This window comes from Pristis pectinata, chromosome 21, assembly GCF_009764475.1.
Source record: "Pristis pectinata isolate sPriPec2 chromosome 21, sPriPec2.1.pri, whole genome shotgun sequence".
In the NCBI taxonomy this organism is placed as follows: domain Eukaryota; kingdom Metazoa; phylum Chordata; class Chondrichthyes; order Rhinopristiformes; family Pristidae; genus Pristis; species Pristis pectinata.
The window spans coordinates 23,712,582-23,731,045 of record NC_067425.1 but is presented as its reverse complement, the minus strand read 5'-3'; the positions used below and the strand labels follow the sequence as shown (position 1 = coordinate 23,731,045).

Sequence of the window (18,464 nt, the reverse complement as noted above, 5' to 3'; positions counted from 1 at the left end):
CACCACCACGATGCTGTCCCCTATCATTCTTACATTCTTTTCACTCCACAACTTCAATAGCTTGCTGTACGGCAGTGCTCTGCTATCATCCACACAGGCTCACATGGTACAAGACTTGTCTACTTGTTTGACAAATGCAAGGAATAAACTCCTCCAATACTACCTTCTGATCTCCATACCCACCTTACCTTTGGTCACATCCCTTGACAATTCTCCAGCACTTTATCTAAGAAATGTGATATTCTCCCACAACAAAGTATCCAGATAACTTTCTCCTCACTGATGCAGCACAATGTCCAAATCTCAGACTCCAGTTCATCAATTCTAATTTCTTCGAGCTACAGACACCTAATGCAAATATGGTTACCATGGATCATAATGGTTTGCATCTGCTCCCACATATTACAGCTGTAGCACAACCCTGACTTGCTATGCCTGTCTTAATTCAATGAATTTATGAAATTTATCTAATTTATTTAATTCTTTACATATAAAGCTATATTGAAGCCCTTCCCTCATTGAAATACCTCACTCACCAAAGCCACTGCAGTCACTAGCCACAACTTGATGTGTTAAAACATGCTGTACCTTAGCAGACCCCATTGACATAAATTCCGGATGTTAGTTGCTTTTATGTGAAAATATATTTCCTGATCTTCCTCAATAGCCTGGCTTGACAAATTATATATCCCCTACTTCTTGATTGTTCTATCAGGGGAAATATATTTTTTGTAACTATTTTACTGACACCTTTTAAACACCTTGATAGATCTCTACCTGTGGTTGTTTACTCATTGGACCACAAGCCAAATTGATACAACCTGAACTCAATTTAATTTTCTAAGACCCATTATAAATTTCTCTTGAAGAGTCCTTGCTGAGTTCCATAAGCTTAGGCAGGCCTTTGGTACTTCTGTAAATATGGGGGAAAAAAACTGTAGATACTGGAAAGCAGAAATAATAACAGAAAATGCTGGAAAAATTCAGCAGCTAAGGCAGCATCAATGAAGGGTCTTTGACCTGAAATGTTAACTGGATCTCTTTCCATAGATCTGCTGCCTGACCTGCTGAGATTTTCCAGAATTTTCTGATTTTTATTCTGGCACTTTACTGGTCATCCTCCATGTGCAAAACAAATTTGTCAATGTCATGAGGCAATTCAACTGTGGCAACATCATAAATGGGCTCAGTACTCTCTGCATATATCATTCCATGTAATGACTGTTCTGTGGTTCAACTCAGGGAAGAAAACCCAACCAATCTTTGTCAAGAGATACCAAGGTAAGAATATGGCATCACCTTGCCTAGGGCTATGGATACTGGGGCATTGGAGTTTCAGATCTGAGACATCTAGTTATTAGATAAACCCTAACAATATTTTAGAGTTGTTCATGTTATAGAACATAGAACTTTGCAGCACAGTATAAGCCCTTCGGCCCACAATGTTGTGCCGACCTTTTAACCTACTCTAAGGTCAGTCTAACCATTGTCTCCCACATATCCCTTCATTTTCTATCATCCATGTGCCTATCTAAGAGTCTCTTAAATGTCCCTAATGTATCTGCCTCTACCAGCACCCCGGCAGTGTGTTCCACGCACCTACCACTCTCTGTGTAAAAAAACTTACCTCTGATATCCCCCCTGTACTTTCCTCCAATCACCTTAAAATGATGCCCCCTTGTGTTAGCCATTTCCACCCTGGGAAAAAGTCTCTGGCTGTCTACTCAATCTATGCCTCTTATCATCTTGTACATCTCTATCAGGTCACCTCTCATCCTCCTTCGCTCCAAAGAAAAAAGCCCGAGCTCACTCAACCTATCCTCATAAGACATGCTCTCCAATCCAGGTAGCATCCTGGTAAATCTCCTCTGCACCCTTTCTAAAGCTTCCACATCCTTCCCATAGTGAGGTGACCAGAAATGAACACGATATTCTAAGTGTGGTCTAACCAGGGTTTTAGAGAGCTGAATCATTTCCTTGCAACTCTTGAACTTAATCCCCCGACTAATGAAGGCCAACATGCCATACGCCTTCTTAACAACTGCATCAACTTCCACAGCAACTTTGAGGGATCTATGGACTTGGACCCCAAGATCCCTCTGTTCCTCCACACTGCTAAGAATCCTGCCATTAACCCTGTATTCTGCCTTCAAATTCGACTTTCCAAAGTGTATCACTTCACATTTTTCCAGGCTGAACTCCATCTGCTACTTCTCAGCCCAGTTTTGCATCCTATCAATGTCTCATTGTAACCCTCAGCAACCTTCTACACTATCCACAACACCACCAACTTTCGTGTCATCTGCAAATTTACTAACCCACCCTTCCACTTCCTCATCCAAGTCATTTATAAAAATCACAAAGAGCAGAGGTCCTAGAACAGATCCCTGCGGAACGCCACTGGTCACCAACCTCCAGGCAGAATACGCTCCACCTACAACCACCCTCTGCCTTCTATGGGCAAGCCAATTCCAAATCCACACAGCCGAGTTTCCCTGGATCCCATGCCTCCTGACCTTCTAAATGAGCCTCTCATATGGAACCTTATCAAATGCCTTACTAAAATCCATATACACCACATCCTCTATCCCTAATTGGTCCTACCTTCACTCCAGTCATCCTCCTGTTCTTCACATATAGGTAGAATGCCTTGGAGTTTTCCTTAATCCTACTTGCCAAGGCCTTCTCGGGCCCCCTTCTAGCTCGCCTATGTCCATTCTTAAGCTCCTTCCTGGCTACCTTGTAATTCTCTAGAGCCCTTTCTGATCCTTGCTTCTGGAACCTTAAGTAAGCTTCTTTCTTCCGCTTCACTAGATATACCACATCTCTTGTCAACCCATGGTTCCTTTACCTACCTCAATGGGACAAATCTATCCAGAACCCCATGCAAGTGATCTCTAAACAACCTCCACATTTCCATTGTGCATTTCCCGAGTACATCTGCTCCCAATTTACACTCCCAAGTTCCTGCCAAATAGCATCATAATTCTCCCTCCCCCAATTAAGTACTTTCCCATACTGTCTGCTCCTATCTAAGGCAAGGGTAAAGGTCAGGGAGTTGTGTTGACTGTTTCCGAAATGCTCACCCACTGAGAGATCTGACACCTGACCAGGTTCATTGCCTAGTACCAGATCCAGAATGGCCTCTCCTCTGGTCAGCCTGTCTATATATTCCCGGACACACCTAACAAAATTCCACCACATCCAAACCTTTGGCACTGAGAAGGTGCCAATCAATATTAGGGAAGTTGAAATTACCCATGACAACAACCCTGTTATATTTGCACCTTTCCAAAATCTGCCTCCTGATTTGTTCCTCAGTGTCTCTGTTGCTATTGCAGGGTCTAAAGAATACAAGATCACAAGACAAGGGAGCAGAAGCAGGCCATTCGGCCCATCGAGTCTGCTCCAAGGAAAGGGAAAATAGAAATGAGAAATGGGGAATGGGGAAAAAAAACTATTCTAATCCCAATTTCTGGCCTTATCCCCATATCCCTTGATATCCTGACTATTTAGATATCTATCTATCTCCTCCTTGAACGCCCCCACTGATCTGGCCTCCACTGCTGTACGTGGCAAGGAGTTCCACAAATTCACCACCTTCTGGCTAAAGAAATTTTTCCTCATCTCTGTTTTGAAACTGTACCCTCTAATTCTAAGATTGTGCCCTCTGGTCCTGGACTCACCCACCAAGGGAAACAGCCTAGCCACATCTACTCTGTCCTTTCCTATCAATATTTTAAATGTCGCTATGAGGTCCCCTCTCATTCTTCTGTACTCCAGTGAGTACAGTCCAAGAGCCGACAAAAGCTCCTCATACGTAAGCCCTTTCATTCCTGGAATCATCCTCGTAAATCTCCTCTGAACCCTCTCCAACATCAGCACATCCTTCCTAAGATGTGGGGCCCAAAACTGCGCACAAAATTCCAAATGAGGCCTCACTAGTGCCCCGTAGAGCCTCATCAACACTTCCTTACTTTTATACACTATACCTCTCGAAATGAATGCCAACATAGCATTCGCTTTCTTTACCACCGATCCGACCTGGTGGTTAACCTTTAAGGTATCCTGCACGAGTACCCCCAAGTCCCTTTGTACTTCTGTGCTTTGAATTTTCTCTCCTCCTAGATAATAATCTGTCCGCTTATTTCTGCTTCCAAAGTGTGCAACTGCACATTTCTCAACATTGAATCTCATCTGCCATTTCCTTGCCCATTCTCCTAAACTGTCTAGGTCCCTCTGCAACCTTCCTATCTCTTCAATACTCCCTACTCCTCCCCCTATCTTGGTGTCATCCGCAAACTTAGCCACGAAACCATTTATTCCATCATCCAAATCGTTAATGTACAAGGTAAAAAGGAGCGGTCCCAACACCGACCCCTGTGGCACACCACTAGTAACCGGTAACCAACCAGAACGAGATCCTTTTATTTCCACTCTTTGCTTCCTGCCAACCAGCCAATGCTCCACCCATTCTGTTATCCTACCCGTAATTCCATGACCTCTCATCTTATTAATCAGTCTTTTGTGAGGCACCTTGTCGAAGGCCTTTTGAAAGTCTAAATACACAACATCTACCGCCTCTCCCTTACCCACCCTACCTGTGATTTCTTCAAAAAACTCCAATAGGTTGGTCAGGCAGGATCTTCCCTTCACGAAACCATGTTGGCTAGGACCTATCTTGCCTTGCGCCTCTAGGTATTCCATAACCCCATCCTTGAGGATAGATTCCAATAATTTTCCCACCACTGACGTCAGACTAATAGGTCTGTAATTTCCTTTATGCTGCCTCCCACCTTTCTTATACAACGGAACTACATTTGCGACCCTCCAGTCCTCCGGAACCATGCCAGAATACTCCCAATAGAGTGATTGCTCCCCTTTCTGACCTCAGTAGACAATCCCTCCAGGACGTCTCCCCTTTCTGCAGCTGTGATACTATCCCTGATTACCAATGCCACTCCCCCACCTCTTTTACCTCCCTCCCTGTCCCTTCTGAAACATCTAAACCCCAGAACATTCAGCAGCCATTCCTGCCCTCTGTAATGGCCACAACATCGTAATTCCACGTACTGACCCATGTTCTTAGTTCATCACCTTATTCCTGATAGTTTTTACATTAAAATGGACACACTTCAACCCATCCAACTGACTGCAATTTTGCCCTATCAACTGCCTATCCTTCCTCACAGTCTCTGTACATGCTGCACCAACCTATACAACAACTGCCCATCCTCTGACCTATCACTCGGGTTCCCATCCCCCTGCCAAATAGTTTAAATCCTCCGCAACAGTTCTAGCAAACCTGCCCGCAAGGATATTGGCCCCCTCCAGTTCACCTGTCCCTTTTGTACAGGTCATACCTTCCCCAGAAAAGATCCCATTGATCCACAAATCTGAAACCCTGCCTCCTGCACCAATTTCTTAGCCACACATTCATCTGCCGAATCAACCTATTCTTACTCTCACTGGTGCGTGGTACAGGCAGCAATCCAGAGATTCCTCCTCTCGAGGTCCTGATTTTCAGCTTCCTACCTAGTTCCCCATATTCACTTTTCAGGACCTCATGCTGTTTCCTACTTACGTCGTTGGTACCAATGTGTACCATGACTTCTGGCTGCTCACCCTCCCCCTTTAGAATGCTTTGGACTCAATTTGAGACATCCCTGACCCTGGCACCTGGGAGGCAACATACATAGAACATAGAACAGTACAGCACAATACAAGCCCTTCGGCCCACAATGTTGTGCTGACCTTTAAACCTCGCTTAAGACTATCTAACACCTTCCTCCCACATATCCCTCTATTTTAAATTCCTCCATATGCTTATCTAGTAATCTCTTGAATTTGACCCATGTACCTGCCTCCACCACTGCTCCCTTAGTCTCTCCTCATAATGCATACTCTCCAAACCAGGCAGCATCCTGGTAAATCTCCTCTGCACCCTTTCCAACACTTCCACATCCTTCCTATAATGAGGCGACCAGAACTGGACACAGTACTCTAAGTGTGGTCTAACCAGAGTTTTATAGAGCTGCATCAATACCTCGTGGCTCTTAGACTCGATCCCACGACTTATGAAAGCTAACATCCCATAAGCTTTCTTAACTACCCTATCCACCTGTGAGGCAACTTTCAGGGATCTGTGGATATGGACCCCCAGATCCCTCTGCTCCTCCACACTACCCAGAATCCTGCCATTAACTTTGTACTCTGCCTTGGAGTTTGTCCTTCCAAAGTGTACCACCTCACACTTCTCTGGATTGAACTCCAGCTGCCATTTCTCAGCCCAGCTCTGCATCCTATCAATGTCCCTCTGCAATCTTGAACAATCCTCTACACTATCCACAACACCACCAACCTTTGTGTCATCTGTAATCTTGCCAACCCACCCTTCTACCCCCTCATCCAAGTCATTAATAAAAATCACGAAAAACAGAGCCATCCGGGAGTCTCTCTCACGTCCACAGAATCTCCTGTCTGCTCCCCTAACTACAGAGTCCCCTATCACTGTTGCTCTCCTCTTCTCCCCCTTTCCCTTCCAAGCCACAGAGCCAGACTCACTGCAGCATTCCCCTGGGTGAATACTGCCCTTGAGCTGATCCTAATGAATATAATTAATTTTCTTTGAAGCTAATGAACTGTTCCCAGCAGTGTGAAATCATTCCCTGTAACGGCTAACAAATTGGTGTCTGGAATATTAAATAAAAGGTTTGTTTGTTATCTGAATTGATGTCAAGCAGGTATTCAAGATAGATAAAACTACAATGCATCTGGGCAAAGCACAAATAATTCAACTGAACCACACAAATTGGAGATACATGTTCAGTGATATTAAACACATCCCTTCAAGATGACGATGTTGTATATAAAGCTAAAGGCATTTCTGGATTTATCACAAATGATATTCAACATTAAGTCAAATGCAATTATAACCATTATAATCTGTCAACAGGACTTGAATTAAAGAGCTGTCCGCTGTTCTGGTCTCCATGTTACTGGGAATTTTTTTTTAAAAAGTACAGTGCAGATTCACAAGGACTTAGCTGGTATAAAAAATATAAATACAAATGTGCAAAATACATTTTTTGTTAAAATCACAGGGCAATATGAACCAAGTACCTCAAATTATGAAAGGTCAAGTCTGAATAGATGGACATAGACTTCCACTCAATGAGATATTAATACTAAGAGAGAGGACCCAAGGGTAGAAAATTATATTGAAGAGATTTAGTACAGAAAAGCTAAAAAAAAACTTTTTCATAGAGAGAAACACTGCCCAAATTATTTTCAGATCATTGCAGAATATTGTGGTTCAAAATTGTTGCTGGCACTCCCTCTTCCTGAACAGAGGCCATTGGGCATGTGCAGTGATGTCAAGTGGCCCACAGTGCTCGTTGGATAGCAATTGCCTAAAATTCCATTGCACATGCGTGAGCCTCAAACACCAGAGTGGCTTTCATTGGAAGATTACTTTGGTGTTAGTTAAAGGGCCTGACCTTTCTTGGAGACTCTGTCTGCATTTTTATTCTCCCTTCCAGTTTGGATCCTTCTATGAACTTCTCCTACATTTCCAGGTCTGAATACTTTCCATAAAAAGCCCTCCCCTCTTTACCCGCTATTCAAACCCATCACCAGACCCACCAAGCCTCAAGCCTCTCTCCAACCTCCACAATTTTCTCCCTAACATTCCCTCCACAATCTCCATTCTCCACAATGGCAAGAGACTGCAGAGGTAATTCTATTGCGAATAATATCTTGGGCCTTATTTGCACCAGAACATCCGAGCCTGGGATTTGTTTCGTCAACAAATCCAAGAGTTGCCATAAACTGTTGTGTGGATTTCCCTGACATGGTGATATGACCTCAGGGCATGAACTTCAGAAGTTAATAGTTGAGGAAATAATGTACGTGTGACTAATAAATAAATAATAATAGTTATTATTATAGAGTAGATTGTGGTTGAACAAAAAGGGATGTAGAAATCAGGGTGGACAAACTGATTACTGATATCGAGGCTAATCGGCAACATTGACTGGTTAGACTAAGTGGCCTCCCAGAATTTTATCCTGGTAGGCTTATAAGTACTCTTAAATTGGTGGTAATGCAGAATGTTTATGTCTGTTCCGATGAATAGTTCTCTGATCTAGGTGTGTGAATTGGTTTGTTGGAATTATTGGCAGGCTTCCAAAGGTTATGTCTTTAAACACTGGAGTGTAAGCTAGCTAGGATTCCAGACAATGTGTATTTTACCTCCCATTAGTATTCCATTGATCTTCATGTTATTGTGTTCTGTTCTTCACAAAAGAAGGATCTTGTGCTTCTTATCTCAAAATAATATTATAGCATTGATTGTGATGACTGATTGCCCTTTGCTCAAAAGAATGAAGAGTTTAGAGCAAAAGCATCTGTCTGTTTTCTTCAGTTTTTATTATGTTCTTGAAAGTTACTTCAGACTACATCTCAGAAAGCTTTTGGCTCACATAACACCTTAAATTGCCACAAGTGTAACAACAGCCTACAGCATCTGGAGAGGACACAGCAATAACTGCTGGAATGAGCAAGGGCTCTCTGAAAAAAGGAATTATAAATTCTATAAATGCAATTATTTAAATAAACTATTGCACTCCCAAAGACATTCATAATTGATTTTAATTACATATATAATTTGTATATTATGTATGGTAATACTCAGAAATTGGTGCAAACATGTGCTGCGTGCTGCTTATGGAGGTAACACTCAAGAGCATCCTACCCAAAATGTGTGAAATTTGGAAAAGGTATGTTGAGCCAGATTGTGTCAATGACCAGCCAGCCAGTCCATGGAAAACCAGACGTTGCACCTGTACATTGTAGCACAGGAGCACGGAATATGCTGGGTTCAGGATCATGGTATGGATAGGCACAAAGAGTATATGACTTGTGACACCATTAGGTGAGAGACTGACACACAGCAGGTGTCAGCTTTGTTCGGGTGAATTGTGCACAGAGTGCCTGGGCCAACTTCTCAACAGGCATGATTTCACCCAGAAATAAATATTAACATTATCTGATTCGGGTAAAATTGCCTTTTGTCATGATTTGTGCATGAAAAATGTGCTAAATGGATTTAATTTCTAGGCTAAATGTTTAATCTTGATGTGTCTGAATATTTACATATATTTGCAAAGGTGTTTTAGATTGACAACCTGCAGCATCTGATCGACTTAACATATAATGGGAGTCTTTCACAAATTGAAATTGTTGCTGTTAAACAACCATGATGCAATTGCTCCCAAACAGAAGAGGAATGGTGTTAATTCAGACTGCAAGGTTTATATTTCCAATGAAAACCACCAGGGCATTTGAATAAGAAATGGCACTGCAAATTATAGATCCCCCAATACTGAAGATTTTGAGAAGGTAAAAGTTTGAAAAATGTAATCACTGATACAAACTAAAGATTGTTAGTGGAAGGTTAGAGAGAGAAGAGTAAAGGGGGATTTTTTTTTTTCCACATGTTGGTTCGTTGGTACGCAGGATACGTTTACTACAAGGAGCTCTGTAGCTGACAGTGTAACATCATTAAGATGGGATTTGGAGATGTAGCTGGAAATGAGGAATAAGCAAGGATACAGACCAAGAGCAGTAAAATGGTATAGATTAGATAGCTGCAGTTAGGAGCTAACATAAGAAAAACAAGTCACACAACCTCTCTCTGTGCTGATTTCAGTGATTCTACAAAGGGCAGAAAGGGAATGGCAGAATTTTAAGTTATATATTATTTGAAATTCATTTGAAGGAAGTGCTAAAATGAAATTTCAGTTGACTCTCATTTATCCAACGACTGATCTATTGGCTTGCTGTAATTTTCAAATTTTCAAATTCTGTAATTTTCAAATGCTCCTATTGGGAAAAACCTGCACTATCCATTGATAAAACTTATAGAGATTTAAAAAGCCTCTGTCGCCCCAGGTAAAAAGCCCAACCTTTCAGGCGTTAAAAGCCTGCCTCCAGGGAATACAGCAAGACCACATTAACTACAGTTAGAGTACAATTAAGTGATAAATCTTTGAAGCTTATTGAAGCTAACAGTATTTGTACAGCAGTTGGAGAGTTATACCTGTACTGTAAATTGCAACAAATAGAAATGTATTTTTGACCACTGAAGAGAAACTTTGAAAACATTCCTTGAGAAAATGGAAAAAGGTATCACTGCAGAATATGGAATTAGTGAACAGTTTGTGAGTTGAAGGACAAGGCAGTACCAATTTCTTATGCAGTTAGCTCTTCTTCAAGTGATGCGTCTTATTAGAACATCAAAGAAGAAGGAAACATGGAAAAAGCAAAACTGGAATGGTTCAGTAAACAAAAAGGTGAAGGTGCACTAGAACTTTTGCGAAGTAGGGCAGTTTTTTTTGATGCTTGGAGACAGGAGGGAAACTTTCACACTTTACCAGGATGATTGGTCCATCTTAAAAAGTGACATGATAGCCTCCAGATCCACGTTGAAGGGGAGACATTGCATGCTGATACCACCTACTGACATATTCCCGGAGGAGTTCACAACATTTATTGAAAAGCAAGGGTCATGAACAGAATGGTTTTACAATGCAAGTGAAACCAGATTTCATTGAAAATGCTTGCTGACCAAGGACCTTGACATTCAAGACTGACCAACATGCTCCAGTTCAGCAGTGTAGTGAAGAGAGGATAATACTAATACTGAGCAAATGCAGTGCAAGAAAACCACGCTCATCTGAAGGAACTGAACCACAAATATGCCAGTGGATTATTTCAACCAGAAATCAGTGTGGACAGACCTTGTAATTATCAAAGCAGCCACTTTGGCAGATCTGTTCTTCATGTCCAGGAGCACTGTGATCAAAAGGCCTGCCCGAAATTGTTGTCCTGATGGTGGATAATGGACCAGATAGTGATTGCAGGCATTGAAAGGAATTATTGATCTGGACTGTTGCAGACGTACGTTAGCCAGGGCTTGGAAAGGGAAGAAGTTCCAGCAATAAAAGTTGTGTCACAAACAGACTGGGTTGAAAGCATCGATGGAGAAAATGAGGACTGGCTGACCATTGATTGCCATGACCCAAGGTATGAACTGCTTTCTGACAATGATGCTGTACAGTCTGTATGTGGACACACTTCAATGTCAAGCAAAAGCACAGGAGAGGAAGAAGAGTGGATTCAGCAGCTTTGGGTTTCTCACAGTGCAGCCCTCACCACTGTTGATCCACTATTTAATTATGCAGAGCAGCAGAATGCTACATCCATGAAAGACTATTTCTGCAACTATTACAAAGGGCAATGCAATCGATGAAACAAATAAACATTGTGCAATATTTTTATAAATAATCAACAATAATGAAAATGCTGTGTGACAATTTTTAATATGTCTTGTATTATCCATGTTTTGGCAATATCCTTGGAGGTGCTTTTCTCTATTACCCTGGATAATCAAGAATTGACTGTGCTATGTTCAGCCTATGCCCTGAGCAATCTGAGTTTCTTAATCTCTAGCACCAGGATCAGCATTTGGATCAGGAGGTCTGTTTGTTCAATGTAACAAAAGTCAGCCTAAGGCAGGCTCCAAACATTAACCAGCTGAGTGGTTGTGATCCTGGAAAACCAACCCCAAGGGTGTAAGTTTAAGTTCCACAAACTGAATTTAATAAAGATGGAAATTTGTGACTAGCGCCAAAAAAATGACAGGGTAAGCTGCCAAATTCTGCAAAAACCGAACCAATGATCCATCCCTGCTTGTTCTGAACTACGAGTGTTTCTAGTGGCCTAGTACTTTAGGAGTTGCTAGGTGTAAAGCAACCACAGTCCTTCCAATTCAGCTATATTCTATTTGTTGCATGATGTAATGGAAATGGTGTAGGCTCTTCAAAGCAACTTAACAACTAACCACAACAACTATCATTCTTGTCCACAACCAGGAACAAAGAAGGTTATAACAAGTGTTGAACGATTTGGAGGCTAAGCCTGGCTAGACATAAGCGAGTTGATGTTAAGTGTGAAAAAGTGAGAATTCCTCAGATTTGAAAAAAGCAATTATTATTCAAGTAAACTTGTTAATATGGGCCACGTTGTATCAAATGAGCAGTCTGCACCACTGAAGTGAATGAACTGAAGTGATATATCCTGGGGCCTTTTGATCAGCTTTACAACCTTTGTATCATGAAAGAAGTTCATGCGTAACCTCGTCCAGCACTGCAGTCCTCTGAGATCTATCTGCTTCACTAATACTGGCCTCTTGTGGAGCAACTTTGGGGCGACGGAGGATGAAAGACAACTTGATAGAGGTATGTAAGATTATGAGAGGCAAAGGCAGAGTGGACAGCCAGCACCAATTCGCCTGGGTGGTAATGGTCAATACTAGAGGTCATCTGTTTAAGGTGCATGGAGGGAAGTTCAGGGGAGATGTCAGAGGTGGTTTTTTTTTGCACAGGGAGTGGTGGGTGCCTGGAATGCACTGCCGTGGGTGGGGGTTGGGGCCAATACGATAGGGTAATTTAAGAGACGCCTAGACAGGCACATGGATTAAAGAAAAATAGAGGGTTATGGGAGGTGATGGAGAGAAGGGGATAGATTGAATGTGGATAAGGTTTATATAGGTCAGCACAACATGGGCCGAAGGCCCCACACTGTGCTGAACTGTTCTATGTTCTACGTGCATCCTCCATTTTCATTGCTCCACCACTGGCAGCCCTGTCTTCAGGAACCAAAGCTTTGGAAATCCCTCCCTAAAGTTCGCTGCCTCACTTCCTCTCTCCAACATAATATCTCTCTTTCCTAATATCCCTTTATGTGGCTTGTCAGAGGTAATGGGGAACAATATAGACTGAAATAATAATTGCAAAGAGTGGAGTAATCATTTAAATGTGGACAAGCAGCTTTCCATTTCAACAAGAGAGAGAAGAGTGCTGGATCTTGATCAGAGGAATGAAGTGCACCAAGCATGGTTCAGGTGGGGAACACCTTGAGAATAATGATCATAATATCAACAGGTTTAGAATAATTAAGGGAAAAGACAGAAAACAATCAGGTAAACTGGAATAAAAAAATTGAAAATCTAAGCATTGATGAACAAGTTGTTGGGGGTAGAGAGTGTCAGGGAGCTTTCAGACAAAGTCCACAATACCGATAACATCAGTTCAGGCCGAACCATCCTATGAGTTCCATCAACAGTAGCTGTTAAACACCATAGTTTAAACAGCTCCAACTGTGACAGAATCTAGTACAGATTCCTTTGTATCTCATGTACAACTCCAGAAATTGTACACAGTTAAAATGCAAAACCACATTTTGGCTCTTGTTTTCATGTGACCATAAATTTCCAGCCCAATGAATCTGCCCTAGATCATGGATCCATGTCAGCCTGCAGCACCTTAGCCAGCACTCCAGTATTAATTTGTGAGTGCTGACAGAGTGCCTGCAGATTACTTAACTCAGTGGGCATCATTGTGGAGATCAATCCTGTCTTCATCCATGTGTTTCCAGCAAGGAAAGCTCTCCAACCAACATCAGTAAGCAAGATTATCCTTCACAAAAATCATTGACAATTTGGGCAAATTGTGGTATAATTATAGCTGTCACTGTTATTTCATATTTGAATGTCTCACATCAGGCTTCCTGCCACGGTATCAAAATGGTTCTTACACAAGACTCCATTGATATATGATTGCGACAGAGGTAATCTATCACCCCTTCAATCTGTTTGCAGCTTCTGATCCAGTTAACCACACCATCCTCCCTCAAACATCTCTCTCTAGCATCTCCAGTTGCCTGGGATTATAATAACCTGGTTCCATTCTTACTTGTCAAGCCACAGCTAAATAATCCTGGAAGGACAACACTTCTTCATCTCCACTGCTCCCTCTGGCTGTGAAAAGATCACTCCTTAAGCCCTCTGATTTTTCATCTACATGTCGCTCCTTGACACTTGCAAACCCTGTGTCAGTTTCCACAGATGTGCTGATGGAAGCCTTTTCTCAACCCAGAGTCATAGTCACAGAGAGGTACAGCATGGAAACAGGCCCTTCGGCCCACTGAGTCCTTGCCGACCATCAACCACCCTTGTACACTAATCCAACATTAATCCCTTTCTTTTATATTTTATTCTCACCAACTTCCTCTGTTCTACCACTCACCTATACACCAGGGGCAATTTACAGTGGCCAATTAACCTACCGACCTGCACATTTTTGAATGTGGGAGGAAACCCACGTAGTCACAGGGGAACGTGCAAACTCCACACTGACAGCACTGGAGGTCAGGATAGAACCCAGATCTCTGGTGCAGTGAGACAATGACTCTACTGGCCATGTCACTGCGCTGTCTTATAAACCTCTTTTGACTCCTCACCGTCTTGAAATTGTCAGACTTCTTGTCAAACATTCAGCACTGGAGAATCAAAAATTACCTTACAACTTAAAATGGGGAAAGCTGAAGGCCTTGTTTTCAGTTGCCTTCTCAAAATATTTCTCTTGGCCACTGACTGGTCCTGGGAACTTTCTGACACTGTCTAATCTGTCCCCAAAAATTACCTGGAAGTTGAAATGCATAATGCTGGGTTTTTCTTCAGCATTCTATGAATGAAAACACTTCTTTATTCAGACTGACACATGATAAGGACTATTTCCAGCTTATTTTAATTCTTTCAGAAAATTTGATCAGGCATTTCTTGCCAGGAGTGACCCTTGAAATTCCAAAGTAACAAAGTCCATCAGAGCCAATGTGACATGACACCATTCCCTGTGTAACACCCCTTTCGAAGCATTGACCTTAAACCATTTGCCTTGGGGGCACCCGTTGTTGGGCACTCCCAGGACGCTATAAACCTACTTTCACAGCCTACAACTCAGTCTCAGCAAGGTAAACCATCCATCTCATTTTCATCTGCAAAAAGCTTATACCACTGATGAATTGATCCTGACAGGTTTGAAACTTGGTCACAATTTAAAGTTAAATGTAGTGCACCAATAATCAAAATTGCTATTGGTGACCCTTATCTGTGTCATTTTAACACCTCCTAATGGATATAAAAGAAATCCTATGCAGATATTCCTCAGCTCCAACATGAATTATAAATAATGCAGTATTATAAGTCATACTCACTCAGAAGTAATACAGGCATTACTTATGAGTGAGGTAACAACATAACAGTGGAGGATGTAAGATCAGTCTTCCAGAGAGTGAACACGAGGAAAGCACCTGGCCCAGATGGTGTCCTGGGCTGTGTGCTCAGATCTTGGGCTGAGCAGCTGGCAGAAGTATTTGCGGACATATTCAACCTCTCCCTGCTTCAATCTGAGGTTCCCTCCTGTTTTAAGAAGACCACTATTATCCCGGTACCAAAGAAAAGCAAGGTAACATGCCTCAATGACTACCGACCAGTGGCTCTGACATCCACCATCATGAAGTGCTTTGAGAGGTTGGTCGTGGCTCGCATCAACTCCAGCCTACCAGACAACCCGGACCCATTGCAATTCGCCTATTGCCGAAACAGGTCTACAGCGGATGCCATCTCCCTGGCCCTGCACTCAGCTCTGGAGCATCTGGATAGTAAAGACACCTATGTAAGACTATTGTTTATTGACTACAGCTCTGTCTTCAATACAATAATCCCAAGCAAGTTTGTCACCAAACTCTGAGACCTAGGACTCAACATCTCCCTCTGTAACTGGATCCTTGACTTTCTAACAAACAGACCACAATCAGTGAGGATAGGCAGCAATACCTCCAGCACGATTATTCTCAATACGGGTGCCCCACAAGGCTGCATCCTCAGCCCTCTACTCTACTCCCTATACACTCAAGACTGTGTGGCCAGATTGTGCTCTAACTCCATCTACAAGTTTGCAGATGATACCACCATTGTAGGCCATATCTCAAACAGCTATGAGTCAAGAGTACAGGAAGGAGATAGAGAGCTTAGTGAAATGGTGTCATGAAAACAACCTTTCCCTCAATGTCAAGAACGCAGGGGACAAGTTCCTGGGAGTGAACATCACCAACAGCCTGTCCTGGTCAAATCACGTAGATGCCACGGCCAAGAAAGCTCACCAGCGCCTCTACTTCCGCAGGAGGCTAAAGAAGTTCGGTTTGTCCCCTTTCACTCTCACCAACTTTTACTGATGACTATAGAAAGCATCCTATCTGGATGTATCGCGGCTTGGTACGGCAACTGCTCTGCCCAGGACCGCAAGAAACTGCAGAGTTGTGGCCACAGCCCAGCGCATCACAGACACCAGCATCCCTTCCTCGGACTCTGTCTTTACCTCTCGTTGTCTTGGTGAAGCAGCCAGCATAATCAAAGACCTCACCCACCCAGGACATTCTCTTTTCTCTCCTCTTCCATCGGGTAGAAGATACAGGTGCCTGAGGGCACGTACCACCAGACTTAAGGACAGCTTCTACCCCTTTGTAATAAGACTATTGAACGATTCCTTTATACAATGAGATGGACTATGACCTCACCATCTACCTTGTTGTGACCTCGCACCTTATTGCACTGCACTTTCTCTGTAGCTGTGACACTTTACTCTGTACTGTTATAGTTTTTACCTGTACTACATCAATGCACTTTGTACTAACTCAATGTAACTGCACTGTGCAATGAATTGACCTGTGCAATCAGCTTGTAAGACAAGCTTTTCACTGTACCTCAGTACAAGTGACAATAATAAACCAATACCAATACCACCACGCTATTTGCAGTCTGTACATGGGAAACATATGTGTGTAAGTACCAAGTAAAAATGGCCCACATTTATTTCCAATTAAGTCTCTTAAAGCCCATAAAGAGGGGAGCTATTCATTTGATGTTAATTTTGAACATTCTCGTGAGATAAGTTCTGTCAATTCCAATTTAACTTGAACTGAATGCGAGTTGATAACATGGCATTCTTCCACCGGAATTTAATTTGACAATCATATTTAGAAAGGGCACAGGAATGTAAAACATCAGAATGCAGGTAGAACTCCAAACTGAATGGATTTATAAGTCTGCAAGGGGAATATTTCTTCACATCAACAGAGGGAATAGATGCCTGCTAAGCACCCATTAAGCTCAACAGAAACTGCACCATGCCTTCACTGAATATTTTGCTGGTACACACACAGAAAAATTGAATTGTCATTCCATGTGTGAAACTCATTAATAAAGAAACTAAGAAAACATATTGTAACAACCAAAGCAAAAATTGGTTAAAAACTAATGATGGAATTATTACTAGCATTTTGCACATGATTGATGGGGTGTCACTTACCTACTTGGTCGATAGTCTGGAATGGACCGATCCAGTGAAATCCTGTTACTCAAGTAAGTATTGTATCCATATTTTTCATATGCTCCTGCGGCTTCTCTTTCCTCTTCAGTTGTAAGTGTAGCAGGCAATCCTCCCTGACCTCGGCCACCAAATCCTTCAATGAGCCCAAGGGACTTTGACAATCCTAAAGTGGGAATCAGTGAAGCATAGACTATTATGAAAATGGTGCATTACAAACAAATAATTTATTAGCTCTATTTTGTATGTTTCAGGGCTTCAAATGTTTCTTCAGAAACAGTGAAACAAACATAAAAAAACATATACTGTATGATCGATGAAAGCTTACTGCAGCTACAAGCTGAACCCATCCCAATTTTGTGGCTCCAGCCACCACATTCTTTGCATTAGTATGGTTTGATAAGAGTAAAATAAAAACATCCTTATTGAAGCAGAATCTAGATTTCACCTGTGCTGTAACCTCCAGGAGGGAGAATTGGATCTGCTGTACCTGTTTTATAGGTGCAGAGTGGAGTCATGGCTGAGGGATCTTCATGGATCACCTGTGGGTATCCAAATCACTCATCAGGTCCTTGCTTATGTTTATCAAAGAGCCTTGTCCAGAAGCATGTTAGGCTGTTAATGGGACTGCTGGAGGGATCCACCAGAATCAGCTTTAAAACCTAACTTTGTACATTGTGGAGCAGGAGTTCTCTCCTGGCTTCAAAAACTCCTAGGTTGCTGGCAGCACACAACTGGTGCTCTCCTGTTTCCTCCTTGAGCTTACCTACCTGAGAGTTGCTGCAAGGGAAAAACAGCCAGGCTAAATGGACCCACTGAAAACCATCCACAGCTGCATGGAAAGAAGTCAATCATGTGCAAGGCTTAAATTTATTTAACATGCTTCCAGAATAACCATAATTCTATGCCAAAAACAGGCTGAAACTAATTTCTAACAGCAGGACTTCAATCCTAATACTTTTGAGCTATAGTTGTTAAAAGCAGGTTAGTCACTTCCCTTGTGAATTATTCCCTTCTAATTCAATTCCTGGTCCATGTGCGTCTTCCCCATGTAACAGCAAATCTGACAAGTGATCATTTATTTGTTCCTTGTACAATTGTATTCTCTTTCATTTCTATTACACTGAGAGATTTCTCTTTAAAGCAGGATCTTAGTCCCCACAGGGCTTGACCAGA

At 42.2% G+C, this 18,464-nt stretch overlaps 1 protein-coding gene across 1 annotated transcript in view; it reads right to left on the bottom strand.

Moving 5' to 3' along the window:
• The window catches only part of galnt17 (polypeptide N-acetylgalactosaminyltransferase 17), a 282,637-nt gene that overhangs the window by 234,948 nt on the left and 29,225 nt on the right, over positions 1-18,464 (bottom strand). Inside the window, exon 2 of the mRNA XM_052035410.1 lies at positions 17,271-17,454. Coding sequence (XP_051891370.1) covers positions 17,271-17,454 — 184 coding nt within the window. The remainder of the gene's footprint in view (positions 1-17,270; positions 17,455-18,464) is intronic.